Below are 24,850 nucleotides of genomic sequence, written 5' to 3' on the forward strand. Positions count from 1 at the left end.
GTATGTGACTTCTGATCTCAGGGTTGTGAGTTCAACCCCATGTTGGGCGTAGACTTTATTAAAAAAAAAAATAAACTTAAGAAAAGTCAAGATAAACTAGTGCAATCTAAAATATATCTCTTAAAAGACAACAATTTATGAGCAGTACAGAAAAAGCAATATAAAGAATTCAATGGTTCAAATATATATTGTTTTCTGTGCCAGGCTGGGGAGCAGGAAATGTGAGACGTGAACAGTAAACAAATCACAAGGTATACCCAGTAGGTTAGAAGGTGGTAAGCACACTAATGGTTAAGATTTAAAAATCAGGTAAAACGGAATATGTAGTGTGTGTGGAGGGGTGCTCAAGGTTGGCTCACTGCAAGGTAACAAGATAGAGTAAAAGCATTTTAGCCATGTGTGAGGGAGGTCCCCTATGTAAGAGGTGGGGAGAACATCTCAAATATAGGAAGCAGCAAAGCAGAAGCTCTAAAAGGAGAACGTATCGGGGCACCTGGGTGGCTCAGTCGTTAAGCGTCTGCCTTCGGCTCAGGTCATGACACCAGGGTCCTGGGATCGAGGCCGGCGTCGGGCTCCCCGCGGAGCAGGGAGCTTCTCCCTCTCCCACTCCCCCTGCTTGTGTTCCCTCTCTGCCTGTCTCTCTCTCTGTCAAATAAATAAAATCTTTAAAAAAAAAAGATTTTATTTACTTATTTGACAGAGAGAGACACAGTGAGAGAGGGAACACAAGCAGGCTCCCCGCGGAGCAGGGAGCACGACGCCGGGCTCGATCCCAGGACCCCGGGATCATGACCTGAGCCGAAGGCAGACGCTTAACGACTGAGCCACCCAGGTGCCCCATAAATAAAATCTTAAAAAAAAAAATATCTGGCACATTTAAGCGAACAGCCTCTCTGCTGAAGCAGAGAAAGGGAATAGCAGAAAATGAGGTCAAACAGAGCAAGACTAGATCTTGCTGGGCCTGTGGGTGCCTATAAAGACTCTGGCTGCTCTTCTGAGGGAAAGAGCACAGCAGGGTTTTGAGCAGAGGACTCACATGATCTGACCTAGCTTTAACAAGGATCCTAGAGGCTCCTGTGTTAGGAACAGATGGAAAGGTGCCAGGGTGAGGGCAGAGAGGCTGGGCAGGAAGCTGCAGAACCCCAGGTGACAGGTGATGGGAGCTGTCTGAGGGTGAGAGCATGACGGTGGTTCAGTTCTGGCAATTTTCAGCCTGCAGTGCTAATTCATCCTGACAAACTGGATGTGGGATTGTACAGGCGGGGGGGGGGGGGTAGAATCAGTATGTTACATCATTGAAACTAAAATAAGCTTACCATGGAGAGTAAAGAATGGTTCACAAAGGGTTTGAATTTCTTAATTCATTCTGGAGCACCTGGAAAATGCTGAGATGACTTCTGCAACTGTTTGAAATAACTGTAAAAGTATTTTTCCATCTATCTTTACAGAATGTGTAACACAAATTAATGCAAGTAAGGAAATCAGACTTAGCAGAGGCACAACACAACACACAACAGATTTACAGAAACCCCTCTACTACACTGTATAGAATTATCTTCCTATTAGAAATGCAGATAAGTTGTTATAAAAAAATAAGTATCATACCTGTTCCTGAATCAGGCATCCAAGAATTTGGACTCTCATCTGGTTTATTGAGGTAAAAAGCATGAGGATGCTTAGCAGCAGTGAAATTAGACTACAAGGCAAGAGAGAAAACTATTAGTTGACAGCTGAAAATCATTAGGCACAAACTGCTGACCCAAGGAATGAGAGCCAGGTGTCAAACCCCGGTATAGAGAAAGTCTCAGAGGGTTCATGAAGAAGTAAGAAAGCCTGGTTTTCCCCGTGATTACAAGAATGCAAAATGATAGGAATCAACCGTGGAGGATTTTCTTTTCCTGTGTGTTTACAAAAGTTTATTTTGGTTCTGCAGAACCAGAAGAACACTGGCACCTGGAGCTACTTAATGAGTTCAAAATGAAATGTATTTATAATTTGCCAGCTACAGCCAAAAGAAATTCAAAGTGCCTGGAATTAAAGTCATTTAGCGTAAAAATTAATGTGAAAGCCCTAACAATTCATTTTTATTATTAAAAGTACAATAATTTGGGGGCGCCTAGATGGCTCAGTCGTTAAACATCCGCCTTCGGCTCAGGTCATGATCCCAGGGTCCTGGGATCGAGCCCCGCATCAGGCTCCCTGCTCGGCAGGAAGCCTGCTTCTCCCTCTCCCACTCCCCCTGCTTATGTTCCCTCTCTCACTGTCTCTCTCTGTCAAATAAATAAAATTTTTAAGAAAAAAAAAGTATAATAATTCAAACTCTGAAAATGGCATTCAGTAATCTATATGAACTTCAAGTAGTAAACTGTGTCTTACAGACAGGCAACTGGTTACTAATCCCAGAAAAGGCTCAAAATGCTTGCTTATCATCAATTCTAATAAAAATTCTGAGCTAACTACTCCTCACAGTATCTCTGGCATTGTCACAAGAAATCTCTGTTTGCGAACAAAAATATTTTTATCAGAATTTTTCTTATCAGTTCCACCACCATCAAACTTTTAATTCCTGTTAAAAGGTATTTAAGTTGCATTTGCTTACAATCATCTGGGGACCCACAGCAAAAGTAAAAGGATACTGAGGTGACAGCACTCCACCTACCATGGAGGAGTTTTCATCTCAGCCTCCTAAGGTACCACTCAGTCCCTCGTTCATCAAATGAGAAATTCCTAGGTCATCTTTTGTCTCTTCTAAAATTCCTACCTTGACAGAAATTCAAATTTCTGTCAAGTCTCAGTACTGAACAGGCCAGAAAAAGCTGACAGCAGAAAGCTAAGTGAAAAATACCGAGTAACATATTTTGTCCGCTTCCCAGTCCGGCGGTGCCAACCTGAACGCACTCAGCTGACCCAGCGGTGGGCGGGGGCCTCCCCTTGCCCGGCTGCTGCCACATTACTGAGCACACCAGGCCTCGCGTTTAATGAGAAAGAAAAGTATGGAGCAATGAGAAGTCCTTCCCAAGAAGTTGTCCCACACCTGGCACAGGGACCTTCACCGATGTCAGGAAGAGTCTCGTCACCCATCCAAGAAACCACTCCCGTGTCCTGCTTCCCCGGGAAATGGTAACGTCAAGTCTGTCCCCAACAAAGGACCAAGGAAAATCCTTATGCTAAACAAGAGCCATTTCAAGATGTGCTTCAAAATAGCCAACACCCCAAAGAAACTACCATTGTAGAAAGAGAAAATTGGATCCCAAGAGAATTCTGACCATAAGGATTCCCTGATTTAGACTGAAACTAGAAAAAACAGGAGAAGAGGAAGGATGAAATAGAGCCCCAACTTGGTGAATCCACAGAATTTGATTCAGGATTACACAGGTAAGAAATGTGTTTCAGGTGTGGGGCCTTGGGTTCATCAACTACCATTATCCGAAAATCATTTAAAACTCAAATATCAAAGAAACTTTATTTCCCATAACGATTTACTACCAAAAATACCACTCACCTTTAAAGAAAAAAAAAAGGGAAAGAGGCACCTGGGTGGCACAGTCGGTTGAGCATCCTACTCTTGGTTTTGACTGAGGTCATGATCTCAGAGTCCTGGGATCAAGTCCCACATCAGGCTCCAAGCTCAGAGCAGATTCTGCTTGAGATTCTCTCCCTCTCCCTCTGCCCCTCCCCCAGCGCTCTAGCGCCTGTGCATGCACTTGCTCTTTCTGGCTCTCTAAAATAATAAATGGAGGGGCGCCTGGGTGGCTCAGTCGTTAAGTGTCTACCTTCGGCTCAGGTCATGATCCCAGGGTCCTGGGATCCAGCCCCGCATCCGGCTCCCTGCTCCGCAGGAAGCCTGCTTCTCCCTCTCCCACTCCCCCTGCTTGTGTTCCCTCTCTCGCTGTGTCTCTGTCAAATAAAGAAAATCTTTAAAAAATAATAATAATAATAAATGGAGGGGTGCCTGGGTGACTCAGCAGGGAGTTTGCTTCTTCTCCTCCCCCTGCTGTCTCTCTCTCTCTCAAATAAAATCTTTAAAAAGAAAGAAAGAAAGACATTTTCTTTTTCTGCCAACCTAATCCAAAGAAAAAAGCAACTTTCACCCCCATCTCCAAATCAAGGATATAGCATCCTGATGGCACATGGGTTCAAAAGAACAGTACTGGGCGCCTGGGTGGCTCAGATGGTTGGGCGACTGCCTTCAGCTCAGGTCATGACCCTGGAGTCCCGGGATTGAGTCCCTCATCGGACACCCTGCTCAGTGGGGAGTTTGCTTCTCCCTCTGACCCTACCCCCTCTCCTGCACTCTCTCTCAAATAAAAAAAATTAAAAAAAAAACTTAAAAAAAAAAACACAAAAGAACAGTACTATGAATGCAATACTACAGGGCGCTTGCAGATCTTGGAGGCTTGACAGCCCCCCCCAGCTTTCTGCACCCTCACTTCCCTTCTGAACACAAATTGGAATATGTTCAAGAACAGTAATATGAAGAAGGCTAAGTATCACAGGCTGAAAAATGAAAACTTACTGGAAGAAAAAAGAACAGTGCCTTAGGAAGGCTGAGGGATTGTGTTCTTATGACTTCTATTTAATTTTTTTCATAGGATGATGGAAAGACCATGTTTACGATGATCAAGAAGTGGCCAATTTCTAAAGGTATCAAGTTTGCAGAGACCGGATTTTGCAATTTCAATGAATTATACTAAACAATGTTACTCTACAAAAATTTAAGCCAAAAGGGCTTCAAAGATGTTTAAAATTTACTGAATATCTGTAACTCTAACAAAAACAGCTGCTAGATTAACAAAAGGGCCACAGAGAATTTAAACACATAATCTCTCACAATTTGGATTATAAATTCAGAGTTCAGATTATTCAGCGCCCAGTACTGTTCTTTTGTCCCTTCTTGCATTCACACATATAATACTACTTCTTACAACTTAACAGTAATACAAATTATTTGAGGGCTTAAAAAAAGTTAAATGGATTACTCTCTGGCTAAATGTAAACAGTTGCAGTACAAAGACAATTAGGACCTTTACAACATGGTTTTCACTTTTTATAGTACTTTATCCCTCATTAGTTTTGATTTGCAGACTACTAAAGAACCAATACTTAGAGCAAATCATTGTTTCCAATCCTCTGAGACTCCTAAAGGCTGATAGGTCAATGGAACAAATTAATACCACAAAAGAAAGGGCAAAAAACTTATGTTGATGAGCATGTAGTATAAACTCCACATAATTATCAGTAGCTGGGGCGCCTGGGTGGCTCAGTCGTTAAGCGTCTGCCTTCGGCCCAGGTCATGATCCCAGGGTCCTGGGATCGAGCCCCACGTCAGGCTTTCTGCTCAGCGGGAAGCCTGCTTCTCCCTCCCCCACTCCCCCTGCTTGTGTTCCCTCTCTTGCTGTCTGTCTCGATGTCAAAATAAATAAATAAATAAATAAAATCTTAAAAAAAAAATTATCAGTAGCTGAGGCATGCCAGAGTAAAGTGACTTATCACCTACTTTCTCAACTGGTGACTTCTTGGCTTGCTCATTTCCTTGCATAGATTTTGAACACCCGTCTTCTGTAAGTGCTCTCTTTGGTTGGTTCTGCTTCAGCTTTTGTGCCCATGATGTTACAGATTTACTATTCAAAAAGAGAAAACCAAAAGTATTCTCTTTAGATGCTGTTCTTCACACATAAAACTAAACACTAGTGGATACTAGTCAGTGGAAAATGCTTTGAGTTGTTTTTCTAATAGCAGAGAAAAGATGGATTTTTATTGATTCACCTAAATTTCTTTTTACAGTTTTTTATTACCAAAGGTAAAGTGAACAAAAAAACTAACAGTGATTAGTAATACATACAGCCGTAGCCATAGAGTAGAACAAAACTGATCACAGTGGCCCATTCAAGTACTCAATATATCCCTACAGCAAAGTCTTCTTTATTCGCGAGGACTAGTAATTATACTTATAGGTACACAAGATCTGTTGCTATAGCTGAACACTTATTTTAGAGGATCCATTTTAGAGATATAAAACTGAACATTTAGGATAAATGACATAATTTTAAATGATTATTTGCTTTACAAACATCCAGCCACAGTTGTCATTAAGCTTACAAAAGTTCCTCATATACAAAAAGCATTAAATTGAATATACTCATGTATGATGTTTGGTTTCAAATTATATGCACATATGTGACAAAACTCTACTCTTGATACAGTCCTATACTCGAATTTTCAGCAAGTTTATAGTGACCAGAAAATATAAAAGGTATTTTTCTGGCACGGCCTCCCACCTTAGGTTACAGTAGTCTTACAACATTGCAAATGGGAAGAAAGTCACGTGTTGGTAATATATCATATCCTTTATTTCCATTTGCCACAAGCAATAAATACAAGACTTTGGTAAAGCTGCTAAGTGTTCAAATACGTCTCATTTTATCATACTCAAAAATGAGCTTGCTTTACTAGATTCTAAATGTAATAAACAAGCAAACCTCCCTTCAAATTATGGGAGAAATTCTACTTACCTGTTTGTTTTTCCACTGTATACTTCTGAAATCTTATTTCCGCCAAGAAAATCGTGTTCAAATTCACCAGGAAAAATGGAAATATCTTCCTTTACAGATGCGCAAAACTCTTCAGTGGTATGTATATGAAAACTCTTGTTTTTTCCACCATCTACAAGTGACTCCGTCTGCCCCAAAGGTGCTCCAAACTGTCCTTCAGAAACTTCTGTGTGCTCCATGAACTCCTGAGGGTCCTTAGATTTGTAGGCATTTAATTCAGAGACACAAAAGGTACCATAGCCACTGCTCACTGAGCTACCATCCACATTGCAGTCTGGTTGTGACGCGGATGTTTCTTGCTGCATTTCGGGTTCTGTAGACTTAGGATAACTGGTAATAGGTTCATTTCTCTCACTGTTTTCAGAAAAAAAACCCATTTGACTTTCTGAAGATAACTGTTTGCTTAAAGAACTATCGGAAGAAGCCCAGGAAGTATTACTGGTCTGTAACTTGACTAAATTTTTTATCTCCTCTTGTATTCGCTGAAAATAAAGTTATAGATCTGGGTAAGAAAGTATACTAAACATCACACTTTCATAAATACTATGAAAATATTGCTTAAAAATATGAGCTATTACTCTATAAAGAGAATCCGTTTTTAGTTCAAAAACCAAACTGATATGAAGTATTAACTGCTTCCTCTTGCAAATCTTAGCAATACAAAGAAAAGAATCAAGGTAACTAACAACTTACTTGAATTTGGTTGTGGAACTGTTCCTGCTGGGCAACTATCTGTTGTTGGCATTGTTTTTCCACCAAATTGAATAGCTGTAACCACCTGGTCTATTAAATTATAAAATATTTTAGTTAAAAATAATTTCTCAAGTAATATTCACAGAAAAATTCCTCCCGTGGGAAAGGACCTTTTTAAAATATAGTTTTAATGTAAAATGAATAAGCTGAATTAAAGAGCTACAAAGCTGTATTTAATGCAAAAATACAAAGGCACAGGCGTGGTCACCCCTTTCTCATGTAACCTACAGTCTGGGTAAATTCGAAGGTCTGAGTAAATCCTGGTTTTCAAATGACATCTTAATTTGATGTCCTCTGCTATCATCAAGAATTGGCAGTTTACTTCATATTTGTCATAAATTTTTCTTCCTTTCCTTGTAACAGCTAATGATTTTCTTAAACAATTCTTAGAAAATGGAATCCCACGCCTTAAAACAAGAAATAATTTGGTATTGTGGGATTTAAACCCCTAATTTACTTGTTATTTAAGTTAAAAAAAAAAAAAGAACCTTTTTCGAATCAGATACTGAAGTGTTTGACAGCACTACAGCTGAGAGAGGAATGAAAGCCCAAAGGAACTGGCTTAGCCCTCCCTTCAGTCACTTTTAGGTCCTGATCCATCCTGACTCTCAAGAGGAGTCAGTACTTTTTTTTTTGAAGGCCATTAGCAGACAAAGGAGTCAGTACTCTTATAACCAGACTACAAAACATGGCAGGAAAGGGGGCAGGGAGATGTCCAGAGGCTAAAAATTCAGTCTTAAGGCTGGTGTCCTTTCAGCAACAGACTCTATGCAATAATATACAATAAGCAGCTACCATGAAAAAGAGCTTCCCTTACAAACCATTCAATTATCTTTCCACTCCTGTGTTCCTTACAGGGCCCTGAGTGATCTGGCCCATGCACAGCTCCCAACTTCATCTCAGCCCTCTCTACCCCTCACTCAGTGCACACCAGCCTCGCTGGCCTCTATCTTTTCCCTGAGCATGCCAAAACTGTCTTGCACCTCAAAAGCTTTGTCCTCACTGTACCCTCTACTTGGAAAGTTCTCTCTCCAACTCTTATCATGGCTTCTGTCCCTTCTTGCAATTTCAGCTTAACTTCTCAAAGTTTCCCAAACCATCTCACATTTGGTTGTTCTCTCTCTAAACGTCATCCGTGTATTGCCTTCATAGCCTTTACCACAATCAGAGAGCATCTCGTTTGTTCACTTTGTTAACCTGTCTCCAGCACCTGGGACACAGTGCCAAGGAAAGAGTGGGCACTCAGATATACAGTCTAAGTGGGTGTATAAAAATGTGAACTTCAGGGGCGCCTGGCTGGCTCAGTCAGTGGAACATGCAACTCTTGATCTTGGGGTCCTAAGCTTGAGCCCCACGTTGGGGGTAGAGTTTCCTTAAAAAAAAAAAAAAGTGAATTTCAAGCTGATTTTTTTTCCAGAGGCCCTTCAGATTAAAGCCAGTTTAATAACCGTAACAGAGCAGAATTAAATTGAAAGCTATATAACAGTATTAAAGCAAAGGAAGTAAAAACTCTCAGGATTGGAAAAGGAAACCTTCAAATTGAAACAGAGCAGTACTGACAGGAAGTATTAATTCTAAATCAACTAACTTCAGGATAAGGTAGGCTACATCAAATTCAGTTCCTTATCTTCTCAACTTTTTATCTATAATATGAAGTATCTTAATCAAAACAAAAAAGAAATCAGGCAACAGTTTTCTTATTAAGTTATACTAACTTAAATACTTTAGGAGTTATTTTAACCTGATAAAGTTATTAGTCACACAGAACTAAATGACAACAATGACAGAATAACATACATAACAACAACAAAAAAACAAAAATGGGTTATTATGTGACACACTTAAGGTTAATCATATCCTTATTATCATTTTCTTATTTAAGATATGAATAGAGCTTACTCAGGATATAAATTGGTAGAGATTTTGTTATGCCTAGTCAGATTTTGTATTTTAATTTTCAATAAACATATTTAAGAATGTAATAATGCAGCAAATATTATTCACATTATTAAGAACTATAATTCATTTCTAACTAAAATTATATGACCTGCATTTTACATACTTTTAGAGGACTTGGGCATCTCATTAAAGCCTTCCCCTGCAAACAGCTTTTGATGCTATTAGCCTGAAAGGGGTTTCTATAGTCTGGCCTCGTAAATAACCCATTGGCTTTGACATCCTAGGCCTGATTCCCAGCTCCCCACTAACAACCTGTGTGGTGGTCCTCAACAAGTAAATTTCATTTGTGCTTATGAATTTATAAAATGGGAAGAGTAACACCTCATAGGTGGCTGGGAGGATTAAATTTTAAATTCAAATATGATGCATGTGAAGCAGCGATCCCAATGGGGGGAACTACATTTTGAAAAACTGAGGTCACGGCTGTCACAAATATAGCGAGGGCACTACCAGCACTCAGTGGGTCCAGGGAAACAAACCAAAGGATGGTCCCCAACAATGAAAAACTGTCCTGGGTCCATTTTATATTATAAAAATACCATGTATTTTGCACAGCTTTCAAATCATCAAACTGTCCAGGAATCCAACTACAAAGATGTTAAGTTTGTTTCAGAACTCGGTCAGAAATTGGTCACCATTTCAGAAAATTATGTCACCAAACGCAGTGCTAGATCATCAGTGCAACACAGCTGTATCAGTCCATGTCTATAGCTGCTGCCTTCACAGTGAATCTACATATCAACACCAGACTTTGCTTCTACTGTGGATGCGCCTGAGCAAATACCTGTTTTTGTATTATAAGTAACTTTTATTCCTCCTCTTTACCACAGTTAAGAGGATGATTGTTTTTACAGTAGGTACAGGCAAGATGTATCTGTGAATTTCATTTAAGTTGATGTTACTTTAAAAATTGTAAAATATAACTGTAAAATGTAAATTAGTAAACTGTAAAATTATAAAATGAGGGCTTTAGGTCTAATAAGGTTGAGTGCCACTGACAAAAAGTGTCTAGTATACTGCTTAGACACTCAATAAGTGGTATACTTACAATAACCACTATCACATAACAATTACTCTTACATAATCAGTAGTGCTAAATAGTTAAAATGCAAAAATAATGAATTAAGACAAATTAGCTAATAATGTGCTTTAAAAATTCACCATCACAGAAATATTAGCAACAGCAAGCATTTATATAAATGTGTTATACTTTATATATATATATATAGATATAACACATCTATATAAATGTGTTAAACTTTATTTTCCATGAATCAAAATACATCACCTTCTCAAGTTTAAGTGACGATAAACTTCAGAATTGCAGGAAAGAGGTTTTAGAAGAAAGAAATCAGATCTCCAGAGCTCTGAGCTCCATGAAAGGTTTTACGTTTTGCTTTAATAACATAGATTAATCCCTTACAAATGGTAGAAATCAGACAAATGTTAGTATTCCAAAAAGAGATGAAAACATGAAATTCAGGGAAAAGAGTCAGGAATAAGACTTGCACAATCCATACCCCTCCCATTCTTCCGAAAATGCTACACAGTAAAACAGAGGATTTTGTTTTTGTATGCTACAAAACATACTAATAAATTGGAGAGACTTTACTGAAACGACCAGAAGGATATTTCATATTCTGTCAAAGAAATATCTTAAGAAACTATTCACTGAACAATCAACTACATGTCTACATTACAAAAATTAAGTAGCCAATTAATATTAAACATAATGTTATATCACAGATGAGGAGAAAGGGTGTAAAGAAACTGGCTCAAATGTCAAGGTGTAAATAGCTGGTTGGTATGCTGGCTTATAAAAATCTGTATCTTAAATTCACAAATATATTCTGATTCCAAGATGCTGATTTCAAGTATTAAAAGTAACAATTTCTAGTTAAACATGAATTTGCCAGGAGAGCAATACCTTATTTTTTTTTAAAGCATGCTAGTTCAGGTTCATAAGCTAATGGATAAGTATATTAAAGTAAACATTTCACAAAACATTCCATTTTTAATTGTCTCGTTTTACAGGTCTCTTGCATTAGCATATACTGATTATTATATGGAAAAAACACAAAAATTGTAAAAACTTAAAACTCAACTTTCTTGGGCACCTGGGTGGCTTAGTTGGTTAAGCATCTGCCTTTGGCTCAGGTCATGATCCCGGGATCCTGGGATCGAGTCCCATATCAGGGCTCCCTGCTCAGTGGGGAGCCCGCTTCTCCCTCTCCCTCTGCCCCTCCCCCTGCTCATGCTCTCTCTCAAATGAATAAAAAAAAATTTTTTTTTTAATAAATAAATAAAAACTCAATTTTCTTAAAGTCTGCAATAACAGTCATTTTTATAACTTCAATGATTATGGATAATGAATACAAAAAATTACTTAGGGGAGGCTGCTACTGAATCCTTAAAGCAGGTATTCTTTCATTCCACTTACACATTTTGAAAATAACACAAATAATGGTTTTAAGAGTATGATAAATATTTTTAAAAATTTAATAAAAAATACATTTACTAAAATCTGTTCCCTAAAGAATTTAATAATAATAATGTTTTATACATTTTTATAAGGTATTACCAAATCTAGCCTTGGAAAAATCTAACTGGGGCATTATTCTGTGAAACAAAATTTACATATATGTATTCTTTTAACTGCTAAATTTTATATCACAGTTTAACCTATGGACCAAAGAAACACAATTCTGAAAAACCAATATAATTCAATGTATCACAACTAAATGTGATAAGGCATTACAAACAGAAGTCTTAATTTATGAGTAGAGCATTCAAAATATTTCAAAGAGGATTTAGGTTTTTCAAAATAACAATTCTGTTACTTAAAACATTAGAATTAGTAACAATATTAATAATTTTGGAATTCTCACTTCTCTGAACAAAGCTAATATTTTAGTTGACATTTAAAATGTAAATTAGTGTCCAATCACTAATATTTGTTCAAACATACTCTTGATCATCTTTTTCATTTGTTCAATGTTGTTCCCCAATTACTGTATTTGTCCACTTTAGCAATAAGAATCATGCTCTTTAGGATATAAATTTCTAATAATTTAGAGTTTATTAGAGGCACATTTACAAATATATTTTTTAAAATTCCACAAATAAAACAAAACTAGATACCTCACAGTTTTTCCAAAGTTCCGAATCAGTCCTTCCACTGTTTTGTAGCTCTTGCATTAAAGAGGTTAAGACTTCAACTGTACCTTGAATTACAGATGGTCTGGTCTTCCCTGAGAAAGAGGATACCCCATTTGTACTAAGGTGGGGACTACTTCTGTTGAAACATAAATAATTCAAATGGTTTCCTTCATTCTACCAAAGTGTTGAATATTTCAGCAGTTCAAGTTTAGCAGAGCAGTACAAAACCACTGATATTTAATCCTTCTTAATGGTACCTCGTTTGTTGAAAATCTGATCACGTTTGTCCACAAAAGGAAAATAGCAGTAAAAAGACAGCACTTATTTTTTTAAAGAACCCAACAGAAAGACCTTCTCCAGAAGTTGGAGCACACTCCAAAGCACCAGCAGAAAATAAAAGTTTCTGCTATACGATAAGAAAAAGGTCCAGCTTCTCCAATCTAAATCATTCCAGAGGATTATTTTGCTCTACTGTAAGAACAGTCCTTTTTTTGTAGTGGGGTTTCTTTCTCCACTGCCCAGAATTGCAGTCAAGTCTTGTTAATTGGATCCCCCTAATTTGGTGTGATAAGCTGATGCTTATCTTTACACGATCTTTGAATAAAAGTTGTGCCAAGCAAATTAGCAGCAAACATTCAGGACTTATTTAGACTATTCATTGTGTAAAATAGCACTGATTCTTTCCAGGAGGACTGCTTTCCCAAACTTGAGAGGAAGTTATTTCAGATTTGCTTTAGAAAAACACAAAGCATAATTAAGGACAATAAACTCTGTTCAAATTCCAGTCTAAGAGGTCATTTTCATTTATTTATTGATACCCTACATTGTTTCACAAAGAGTTCATTAAAAAAAAAACAACACTGATGAAAATAACAGAAAAATGGTAACAAATAGAATCAGAGAAAGATTAATAAAAACTCAAGGGAAAGAAGAACATACATGTTGTCCATAAGGGGTTACACAGTTGTGTAATAAGTCTAAATTTGACTGATTTCACTGCCAGTCACAACGAAAAGGGAGACAAGTTCAGTTACATAATCTTCATTAGAAGGGCACATTTAGGGGGTGCAGGGCTGGCTCAGTCAGTGGAGCATGTGGCTCTTGATCTTGGGGTGGTGAGTTCGAGACCCACGTTGGGGGTAGAGATTGCATTTTAAAAATTTAAATAAAATAAACAAACAAATAAATAAATAAATTTTTAAGTAAAATCTTAAAAAAATAAAAAGGGAGGGCACATTTAGGTTCCCCCAGGCAAATTATGTTCTAAAAGGGACTTCTTCAAAGGGGCCACCGAGTGATACAAGAAACAAACTTTCAGTGCATGGGTACAAATGACAAAGGCAGGCATCTCTCCTGGACCATTTCCCACACACATTCCCCCCTTTCACCTTGCTTTCTCATTTTATATGTTCTTGTAAGCTGCCTTAAATTCCTCCTGAGGAGGGCAGAGAATGAACAAACTTTTTAAAGAATTAATGAATTTATTTATTATACACAATCTCTTCAAGATCTATTATTATACACCATTTTTTCAAGATCTACTGTGTTTAAAGACCTTTGACCCTTTACCAGTAGGACCCAGACTGCTGTATTTTTGCTTCCTTGTACCTGCTTATTATAGCTGGTCGCCTCTCTGACGGGTTTTGCCTCTTTGCTGTCTTTAAGCTACGAGAAATTTAGGAATCTAATAATCACGTTTGTCAGATTATATACAAAATGAGAGCAATGAGGCTCTGATTAAAAACAAACCAAAGGGGCACCTGGGTGGCTCAGTCATTAAGCGTCTGCCTTCGGCTCAGGTCATGATCCCAGGGTCCTGGGATCCAGCCCCGCATCAGGCTCCCTGCTCCGCGGGAAGCCTGCTTCTCCCTCTCCTCCTGCTTGCACTCTCTGTCTCTCTCTCTCTCTCGAATAAATAAATAAAATCTTAAAAAAAAAAAAGTTATTTTTCACAATGTTCCCCATGCAAAAGTACATTATCTGTGGGAGAAATGAAAAACAGGGAAAGGCTGAAACTATTCTTTTTCTTTTTTTTTAAAAGATCTTATTTATTTATTCGAGAGAGAGAGCACGTACGAGAGAAAGCACAAGTGGGAAGCGGGGAGAGGGAGAAGCAGGCTCCCTGCTGAGCAGGGAGCCCGATGCGGGCCTCAATCCCAGGACCCCGGGATCATGACCTGAGCCGAGGGCAGACGCTTATCGACTGAGCCACCCAGGCGCCTCCCCCCTGAAACTATTCTTAACTAGTCCCAGAACAGCTCCTGTTTGAGGGTTGTCATCGTTATTTAAATAGAACAAATAATCATGACACTACTTGGATAAACTACACAAGTAAGCTTATTTTGATTTGTTGTTACATTAAAAAAAAAATCTATCTATCCCATTCTTACCTATTAGTATTTAAGTTCAGTCCAAAAGAATGGGGAGAATTTTTTATATCAGATTCTACAGAAGATGAAGATTTTCGTAAGGGTTTCACCAAATCAATATCTTCCATAGTGTACAGAAACTGTTATACTCTCTTATTGGAAAATGTAGGTTCTTTCAATGTTTGAAGAAACTGAATCCGAGTCATCTTCAGATGCTTCATCGTCTACAGGCATTTTCAGATGCTAACATTCAGAACTGTGAAATATCCTAAGCTCCCAAGAGAGTCTGAAAATGAATGGAGGAAAAAATACTATAAAAAGCCACTAAACCTAGCAACTGTCTTTTCACTACTTTGGAAACCTTGATCCTTTTAAACAAATCTACATTAAGAACAGCAACATTATTTACAATAGTCCAAATGCAGAAACAACCCATGTGTCCATCAACTGATGAATAGATAAATGTGAAATATACATATAATGGAGTATTTCTCAGCCATAAAAAGGTACAAAATACTGATACATACTACAATGTGGATAAACACTAATTATGTTTAAGTAAAAGCTCAGCAAAAGATCACCTAGTGTATGATTCCATTTATGTGAAAAATCTAGAAGAGCAAATCTCTTGAGACAGAAAGTAGATTTATGGTTGCCAGAAGTTGGGGGAAGGAGACAATGGCAGTGACCAAAAAGGGGTATGGAGTGTCTTTTTGGGGTTAATTGTTGAATTACAAAGTGGTGATGGCTGCACAACCCATCTGTGAATATACTAAAAACCTATGAATTGTACACTTTAAAAGGATGCATTTTATGTTATGTGAATTTTTTTTTGAAGTGAACATAACCTCATGATTTTATTGTCTTCGTAATATTAACAAAATATGAAGCTTAGAACTGGATCACTTGGCCCTTTCTCTTCTTATCTCCTCCCAGTTCAAAATGCTTGCATCTCTTAATAGCCAGCATTCTCTTAGATCTGCAATTGGGCTCAACACATTCAAGCCTCAGCACAATCTTCTTTGTAGTTTTAGCCTTTTTCCAGAATATCGGCTTAGTCTGCCCGCCATAGCCACTCTGCTTCCTGTCATAACGCCGCTTTCCCTGGGCATAAAGAGAATCTTTGCCCTTCTTGTACTGTGTCACTTTGTGGGGCTGGTGCTTGCCACACTTCTTGCAGAAAGTCCGGCGGGTTTTAGGAACGTTCACCATGTTTGCGAGAGCGCTATCGGCACGGAAAGTGTTATGTGAATTTTATCTCAAAAAATCTACAATAAGAGTGATTTGCGAAAGTAGCATCATCTTTTCCAGGTAGTATTTCAGAATTTTGTTGTGTTTAATTATTAGGATTCTAGACACAATTCTACTATGTAACAATTGGAATACTTAGATGCTTTGTTCATTTGTTTAATAAGTTCTACCAAGGCTCCATACTTGTTGGTTTATACTTCGAATAGATAAATTGGAACTACTTAGTATTTAATTTGGTATTAAACATAGCAAAATAAATGGTGGTTTTCTCCATTGGCTGGAAGGCAGGGTGGAAGAAACACATTTTGCACTACCATAGCCTTTACTACTCTATGGATGTATGACTTGTTTAAAAACAAACTATTTGCCGGGTCAACTAAAAATAACTGCTTAATTGATGCAGGCTAACTGATGCTAGGTGTACAGAGACAAATTGGCTATAATAAATCAAACACCATGCTTCCTTCTTAGGGAATTCATGTATTTTTTTTTTTAAGTGAAGGAGCAAGAGAAGAAGAAAATAAAAAAAAAATCGATGCTGATTACAAGATACAAACTTCAGGGAGTGCGAAGAGAGGAAAATGATCTATTCTGATTCCACTAAGGTTCCCACTTCCTAGGCCTGGTTTAGAAAGCACAACCTTAAAAAAACAGCAGCTCTTAAAGGAACCCTATCCTTCAGGGGGAAAGGTTTTGTCAAAGCCAAGGGTAACAGGACCTACCTAAATGGATTTCTCCCCAAGGGCTCAGCCCATCGCCAACCACAAATGGGGTATTGAAAAAGTCTGGGGCTGCACCTTCCAAGTGGCAACGAAAATAGCTGGATTCAAATCACCCTGCTCTTCTACGGGGAAACACACACTCTCCAGGGACGTGGATCTGCAATCCCATCTATTATTTCCCCCTCTCCCCCGGCCGAGGTAGTCCGGATGCAGAAGATGCAGATGGAAAAACCACTTGAGATGCAAAGATGCTTCTCCAGTGGAGGGGTGGGGGGGGTAAGGGGAGGGAATAAGGAAGGGGGCAGAAACCCCCGACCTAAATGCAAAATTAAAAAAAAAAATACACACATACACACACAATATAAAACAAAACTCGATGGACAATGGATATAAGCACAGAGCCATTTTTATATTTCCCGGTAACGAAATGTCACGCTCTTTGTCCCCACGACACGCAGTAAAAAAGAAAAAGGGGGGGAAAGGTCGTTGGGGCGGGGGGAAGACCAGATCGGGGTCTGCTGATACTATATAAAAGTTAACCCGGCGCTGCGCTTTGCCGGGAGCCCGAGGGCGTAAGGAAGAGAGGATTGCAGAGGTTTTGAGGCCAGATCCCGACATCCTCGCCCTCACAGCCAGACCTCAATTGCTGGTGGTGGCTCTCGGGTCAAAGGCGAGGGAAAACCACCGAATGCAGCCGCCTAAACCGGAGGCAGCAAAGAGGCGAAAGAAAAAGCCGCCGTTCCAACAACTACAATCGTGATTCCCAAAGTAAACCAAGGAAGACCGTCAAAAAAAAAAAAAAGAGAGAAGAAAAATCCCACAAGCCCCCCGCCCCTGGGGAAGAGGCGCTCTGCGATTGGGCCCCCCGGGTGTCACTCAAGGGCACTGAGTCTAGAAAAGGCACACGGCCACGAGCAAAGCCCCCCACACACCGGAGGGATGCAGTGGGGGGCCCGTGCGTCGTCTAGTCGTCGTCCTCCCCGCCCTGGATCCATCAGCACCCTTGGGGTTCTGCTAAGGCCGTGTCTTCCAAGCCTCGTCCCCCTGCCCCCCGTTGGCCGACGGCTCCCCGCAGGCCGGCGACCGCTTACCTGGCCGCTGCTCCCACAGTCGATGTCAGGGTCGGGCGAGCGGCCTCTCGCGACCGTTAAACTCGAGGGAGCGTGCGCGCGCCCGGCACCTTGCCTGCGATTGGCTGTTTGAAAGGGGGCGGAGACGGCCGAACCGCGACACGCGCGTCGGCCGCCCCTTTCCCTTCCCGCCCCTCGCGCAAAAGAGGGAGGTCCGACGCCTGGGAAACGGAGGGAGGCGGGGCTGATGTCACGTTCTCTGGTCTGATTGGTTCTCTGGGAGTCGGCTGATGGCACGCGAAAAGAAGCCTCCGCTTACCGCATGCGCAGTTGGTAAGAATGAGCCTGGGGCAAGTGAGGGAAGCGGTGGCGGGAGTACGGCGCGTGCGCAGACCCAGGAGCGCATTTGCGATCCACCTTCTGCAGTGGTTCGGGTTACCCCAGAACGTTGCGGGTGGGAGGTCAGCGTTGAGGCCAGGTAAGAGTCCGTGGAGAATCCGGTCACCCGCGGTTGTCATGGTTGTCATGTTCCATGTCAAGGACTATGGAAAGAGGACTGGGAGCTGGGACGCCTGACTTTCCCAGCTTGCGACCCTGAGTCGCGCAGCCAATTGACCTGAAGCCCCGCTGGCCCAGACCCCGAGCTAAGTTTTCTCTGCACCTGGTTTACCCTAGGGGTAAACCTGCTGGGGGTCGGCCCGGGGGGTTCTTCAAGGACCTGGATGGGGAGGGGAGCACAGCCCAGCGGCTTGGAGAAAACAGTTGCACCGAGGCCCAAGAAGAAATGGAACATCTTCATTTACTTTGTTCTACGGAGCTCTTAGCACGCCGCAGGTGCTGTTTTAGGCCCGCACATAGCAGGTGTCAGCATTGCTCTTGCCAGGCCTTTGGAAGGACCACAGAGAATACGTGTCCCTCCCTGTGGGCCCCAGGCCATTTCATTCTCTCTGTTCAGTTCACATTTTTTTTTTTAAAGATTTTATTTATTTATTTGACAGAGAGAGAGAGAGCAGGAACACAAGCAGGGGGAGTGGGAGAGGGAGAAGCAGGCTTCCCGCTGAGCAGGGAGCCCGATGTGGGACTCGATCCCAGGACCCTGGGATCATGACCTGAGCTGAAGGCAGACGCTTAACGACTGAGCCACCCAGGCGCCCTCAGTTCACATCCTTAAGACTAGTTGACCTTTAAAGCCAGCTCTTAGATTGCCCTCCAAGGGTCCTGGGCCCAAAGTAAAGGAATTTCGCTGGCCTTATCATGTAGATGTGGCTGAGAAGCCAGGACACGCGATATATTGGCAGGAATGACAGATCTGCGAGGCATTCCGTCTCATCTGAGCCTAACAATCGTGTCTCAAACAGTAAAAATTTAGTCTGTATCCAAAACCCCATCTGTGTATGGAAGATCTCAAGCTTAAATAAATTTAATCCACACCCCCCCCATTGTGTGAGTCCCATCAGGCAATAGTATGCTCTTGTAATACCTAACCAAAATCAAACTAATTTTAAGCACATGGCTCTGATTTCACTGACCATGTTTCAAGCCCAACAACAACAACAACAAAGTTTTATCACTAATTTCAGTTGGTCACAAAATCCATTATTTGAGACATCCTTTACACTTAGAAGAACTGAGAAGTGTGAATTACTGAGACATCTCCAGGCAGACAGAGTTGGGTTTCCTTACAAGAAAAATAACCCCTAAATCAAGTACTAGTGATTATTTCTCAACCATGTAAGGGGCAGGAGATGTTCACTTTTGACTACAAAATCAGATGGGTTCTGTTCAGTTTGAACATGTAGATTTTTGGTTTTTTGTTTTTAGGTGTGCGGTTTTAGGTAACTTTTTATCTGTTAATGTCTTAATAAACCAACGTATTCAGGAGTGCTATTCTGGTTAACCAAGTTATCTTGTTAATGAAGTGATGTGGTAAAATATTTTGGTAAGGTTGCTCACACCATATTTCTTAGGTTAGGCTCTTTGGAAGGGTCATAATTGAAAAAAAAATCAATGGAAATTGCCTTTGACTCTTTGGACTAAAGAGAAAAAAAGTATCTTTTTTTTTTAAAGATTTTAAAGATTTTTTTTTAAAGATTTTATTTATTTATTTATTTATTTATTTAATTGACAGAGAGACAGTGAGAGAGGGAACACAAGCAGGGGGAGTGGGAGAGGGAGAAGCAGGCTTCCCGCTGAGCAGGGAGCCCAATGTGGGGCTCGATCCCAGGACCCTGGGATCATGACCTGAGCCGAAGGCAGTCGCCTAACTGAGCCACCCAGGCGCCCCAAAAAATACCTTTCTCAAAGCTTTATAAACAGCTAAAAAGGTAGTTTTTAAAGTCCATAGACTTTTTTTTTTTTAAGATTTTATTTATTTATTTGACAGAGAGACACAGCGAGAGGGGGAACACAAGCAGGGGGAGGGGGAGAGGGAGAAGCAGCCCCCCCCCCCCCCGCGGAGCAGGGAGCCCGATGCAGGACTTGATCCCAGGACCCTGGGATCATGACCTGAGCTGAAGGCAGACCCTTAACGACTGAGCCACCCAGGTGCCCCCATAGACATTATTTCTGAGTACAGCAAACAGAAGTAGTAGGCTTCAGAAGTTCCAGTAAATGTGTTAAGTACAATCGCTCTTCATCTAATCGAAACCTACCTTCCATCCTGGAGATTTTGCACTACTTGTATGCAAACTGACACCGCTATTTTATGGCCTTTTATGATGGTATGATTACTATGATTTTCTTTATTATAACATCAAATTGCCTAAGTATCTCTTTGACCTTGAAGGCTTCGAACTGACTTTTGAGTGGAGATCTTTCACATTGATGGGGATAAGACCATGCTGGGCAGTGATAATGGCTAATAATGGCTTGCGGCATTTGGTGTCTCTCAGCCCCAGCATTGCTACTCTTGATTGTTATGTCCAAACTGTTGATCATTTGGGGGGGCCAGTTCTCCACAGCGGGGGGAGGGGGATAAAGAGGAACTCTAAAACTTTAAATGTATAGTTTAATCATTAAACGTGAAATCATCAGACGTATATTAAAATATAAATTTTGTCTTCTTTCTTGTCCGAAATGATTTTTCTTACTCTATCAGATAATCCCTAAAGATCTCCATGTTTAAACCAGGACTTGCTTGGATGAAGGGGGTGTTTTATCTTTCATTGTGAGCCTGCTAGAAAGTCAGACTGTATTCTTGGCATCATAATTACCTCCTTGGCACCTGATTTCATAGAACACAATTATGACCTCACCAAATAGCATATCTTTGGTAATTTCATGGTTTTCAAGTACTTCTTAAATTGGACCATACCAAATGAAATAATTTGCAGGTCACTCTTCTAGATGCCTTTTCACTCTGTGCTCTAAAACAAGTCTACGAAGGGGCGCCTGGCTGGCTCAGTCGGAAGAACATGTGACTCTTGATGTCCAGGTCATAAGTTTGAGCTCCACATTGGATAGAGATTACTTAAATAATTCATTTATTTTTTTTTAAAGATTTTATTTACGGATTTGAGAGAGAGAGAGAGCAAGCACAAACGGGAACGGCAGAGGGAGAGAGAAGCAGACTCCCCGCCGAACAGGGAGCCCAATGTGGGGCTCGATCCCAGAACCCTGGGATCCTGACCTGAGCCGAAGGCAAATGCTTAACCAGCTGAGCCACCCAGGTGCCCCTTACAGGCTTTAAAAAACAAACAAACAAACTGGGGTACCAGGGTGACTCAGTCGGTTAAGCATCTGCCTTCGGCTCAGGTCACGATCTCAGGGTCCTCGGATTGAGCCCCACATCGCAAGTCTGCTTCTCCCTCTCCATGATTTCTCTCACTTTCACTCTCTCTCAAATAAGTAAAATCTTTATATATCAAAAAAAAAATAAAAAGCCTATGAAATAATCAGTTTCACATTAGGTTTATGGGATAAGACCACAATTTATATGGTGTGTTAGTCAAAGGCTCTTCGGCTTTATAGTTTAGGGATCCCAAGTATCCCTCAGGGCTTTAGGTTTGTGGAGACATGTACGTTTTTTTCTTAGCCTAGGTGGTATTACCTCCACTTTACAGATGAGACGTGGCCAGAATTGCACAGTGAGTAAATCATGAAGCCAAGATACTGACTACAGAGCAGTGTGGCCTTTCAGGGACAAAAAAAACAAATGAGAAGAACGTTCCAAAAGAGAAAGTTGAGGAAAATGAGCTAACACTTTTAAGAAGGTGGGGAAAGGACAGATCTAGAGCCGTTATGAAAGGTAAAAGTAGAAAGGATAAGTTTAGTATAAAAAATGGAATACCTAATGTTCTTCCAAGTCTTCCTGAGATAATCCCTTTTCTTTATTTGTGTCAAATACAATAATGTATTTGAAAGTGCTTTGCAAGCATTTAGGTCCTAAACAAATATAAGGTATAGAGGCATTGAGAAGTTAAGGACATGTAGAGTGTTATTGCTGCTTTTTTTTTTATGTGTTTGTCTTATTTTAACGGTGTAGTTGATAAATTCTAAAGTTCCTGTTAGAATGCCATAAATAGAAGAAAATCACAGTGATGCACACAAATAGGGCAGGTGTAATTCTCTGTGGATTCAGAGTTTTCTGTATATATAAAAAAAAAAAGCAACACTGAATGGGGTGTTAGTGTTGTATGAATAGAAAGCTTTTCTCTTTATCTACTTCATTAGTTGTCTCTTGAACTCTGCAGCAGGGAGCCTATTAAATTGAGACCAGACCCAGAGCAGTCTCCAGCGTGGCATTTCCTGCTCAATCTATGATGTTTGTCTGATTTGAGAAATAATTCTCTGCCAACACTTTCTGTGACTGAAAGGTGCTTTATCTTCAGAACGAACCGCCAAGCCCAGGAAAGGACTTGGTCTGTTTCAGACCTGAGCCGCAGCCCCTGGAGGTTCTGTTCTGGGAGGTGATCCAGCCCTCGAAAGGACTCCAGACCAACCAGAACAGGAGGATGAGCTAGACCGAGCAGGCGGGAAACGGCTGCTTTGTCTTAACTCCCATTTTGCAGGGAGCAAGCACCAAAACATACTATGAAACATGGACTATGGGGGCACCTGGGTGGCTCATTCGGTGAAGTGTCTGCCTTCGGCTCAGGTCATGATCCGGGGTCCCAGGATGGAGCCCCGCATCAGGCTCCCTCTCTCTCTGCTGCTCCCCCTGCGTGTGCACTCTCTCTCTAATAAATAAACAAAGTCTTTAAAAAAATAAAATAACATGTTTATTTAAAAAAATTAAAAACATGGATTATGCTTCAGCATTTCTCAGAAAATCATTCTCTCACTTAGCTTCTGGTGCCATCAGCTGGCCATTTTGTCTTTTAAAAGCTGCACCATTGCACATCAGCCTGTCTGAGTCCAGTGTCTGGTCCTTCACCACCGATTAGGTCATTGTTTTGAGACCTGTCCCTTTATCTCCTACTGTGGAAGGAGAAACAGGACCGTGACCAAGCACGCAATCAGCACTCCAGAATGCTGGCCTCAACTTCTTAAATAGAGGAAACAACAGCTTTTAAAAAGTGTCTGTCCCAGAAGCTGGAAGAACTAGCTTAATTCCTACGTTCTAGGACAAGGCTTCTCAGACTTTGGAAGTGTGCTTCTGAGTCACTTACGGATCTTCATAAAAGGCAGGTTCTCATTTAGGAAGTCTGGGGTAGGGCCCGAGAGTCTTCATTCCTAACGAGCTCCCAAGTGGTTCTGTCGCTGCTACTCTGTGGACCATAATGAGGAGCAAGATTCTGGAGCTACATTGTCTGATACGATAGCGTTGAAGACACCCCAGATTTTGAAGACTTCATATAAAAAATAAAATATCACAATAATTTTTATATTGATTGCACATTGAAATAATATTTTGGATATACTGGGTTATATATTAAAAAATATATATATATATTTTTAAAAATAAAAAATATATATTTTTTAAAGATTTATTTATTTATTTTTAAAGATTTTATTTATTCATTTGACAGAGCACAAGCAGGAGGAGAAGGAGAGGGAGAAGCAGGCTCCCTGCTGAGCAGGGAGCCCGACATGGGACTCGATCCCAGGACCCCGGGATCATGACCTGAGCCAAAGGCAGACACTTAACTGACTGAGCCACCCAGGTGCCCCAGGAGTTATTTATTTTAGAGAGAATGCATGTGCGAGCAGGGGGAGGGGCAGGGGAAGACCCGCCGCTGAATGTGGAGCCCGAATGGGGGCTTGAGATTATTACAACCCTGAGATTATGACCTGAGCTGAGATCAAGAGTCAGACACTTAACCGACTGAGCCACCGAGGTGCCCCTAAAGATTTTATTTTTCAGTCATCCCTGCACCCCACGTGGGGGTCGAACTTACAAGCCCGAGATTGACAGTCACATGCTCCATCAACCAGCCAGGTGCCCCTCTTTTTACTGTTTTTAAGGTGACTACTAGAAAATTTAGAATTTCACACATGCCTTACATTATGTTCATATCGGACAATGCTGTTCTAGAACACTAATGTAATAGAAACATTATTGGTGTTCTTTTTTTCAGTTGACCCCATTCCTCAGTCCCCTTGTTACCCATTTCACCTTCTGTTAGCTCAGTTCATTATTTGTATCATTCTTCTCTCTGAATGTTTGCTGTTCCCACCATTACTCTCCTTCCCACCTTCCTCATCTCCATCTTTGCCATCGGTGTTCTGGGGCTTCCATCCAGTCGTCCAACAGTCCTAAGAGCCACCATAAAGGCAAGCAGCTTTGCTCAGAGCTTTTGGCCATGAAACTCAAAGTGTGGTCCCTGGAGGCAAGAGCCTCACTGGGAGCTGGTTAGGAATGCAGAGTCTCTGGCCCCACCCAGACCCGTTGAAGTAGTCTTCTATTTAACAGAACCCCCAGGGGATTTGTCTGCTCCTGAAAATGTGCGTGGTGAGGGCTTTGCCAGTCATCTTTCCTAAAGCAACCCCATTTCAGTTCATCTCCACATCTGTTCCTTCGGTTGGATTTGATGAAGTCTCTACGAGGCTGAGATAACCCTGAAAGTTGTGGCTCA

The 24,850-nt window shown here is 40.7% G+C and overlaps 3 protein-coding genes across 15 annotated transcripts in view; 1 reads left to right on the forward strand and 2 right to left on the reverse strand.

The window, feature by feature from the left end:
- Window positions 1-18,023, reverse strand: part of MPHOSPH9 (M-phase phosphoprotein 9) — a 60,728-nt gene extending 42,705 nt beyond the window's left edge. For 2 of the 12 annotated variants that reach the window (XR_012374895.1, XM_025889666.2), the window contains exons 1-7: window positions 17,856-18,021; window positions 14,813-15,077; window positions 12,405-12,558; window positions 7,245-7,334; window positions 6,513-7,033; window positions 5,498-5,621; window positions 1,606-1,696 (exon numbers count right to left, since the gene is read on the reverse strand). Coding sequence is in view for 10 of the 12 variants with exons in the window: in XM_025889666.2 (XP_025745451.1) it covers window positions 1,606-1,696; window positions 5,498-5,621; window positions 6,513-7,033; window positions 7,245-7,334; window positions 12,405-12,558; window positions 14,813-14,919 (1,087 nt within the window). In the remaining 2 variants the exon portion in view is untranslated. Of the gene's footprint in view, window positions 1-1,605; window positions 1,697-5,497; window positions 5,622-6,512; window positions 7,034-7,244; window positions 7,335-12,404; window positions 12,559-14,812; window positions 15,078-17,855 lie in introns of all 12 variants that reach the window. The other 10 variants (XR_003211717.2, XM_073881258.1, XM_073881261.1 and 7 more) reach the window with 9 other exon arrangements.
- LOC112837414 (large ribosomal subunit protein eL42-like) lies at window positions 15,610-16,051 on the reverse strand. Its single transcript, XM_025889677.2, has one exon. It carries the CDS (start codon window positions 16,001-16,003, stop codon window positions 15,683-15,685), a length of 321 nt encoding a protein of 106 aa, XP_025745462.1. The 5' UTR covers window positions 16,004-16,051; the 3' UTR covers window positions 15,610-15,682.
- A 26-nt stretch (window positions 18,024-18,049) lies between the features above and the next one.
- Window positions 18,050-24,850, forward strand: part of MTRFR (mitochondrial translation release factor in rescue) — a 12,323-nt gene continuing 5,522 nt past the window's right edge. Inside the window, exon 1 of one of the 2 annotated variants that reach the window (XM_025889704.2) lies at window positions 18,050-18,312. In XM_025889704.2, coding sequence (XP_025745489.2) covers window positions 18,174-18,312 — 139 coding nt within the window. In that variant the 5' untranslated portion in view covers window positions 18,050-18,173. The remainder of the gene's footprint in view (window positions 18,313-24,850) is intronic. The other variant, XM_025889703.2, reaches the window with a different exon arrangement.

The sequence above is a fragment of the Callorhinus ursinus genome, unplaced genomic scaffold, assembly GCF_003265705.2.
Source record: "Callorhinus ursinus isolate GAN/ISIS: 27379988/994484 unplaced genomic scaffold, GSC_fseal_2.0 scaffold41, whole genome shotgun sequence".
NCBI lineage: Eukaryota > Metazoa > Chordata > Mammalia > Carnivora > Otariidae > Callorhinus > Callorhinus ursinus.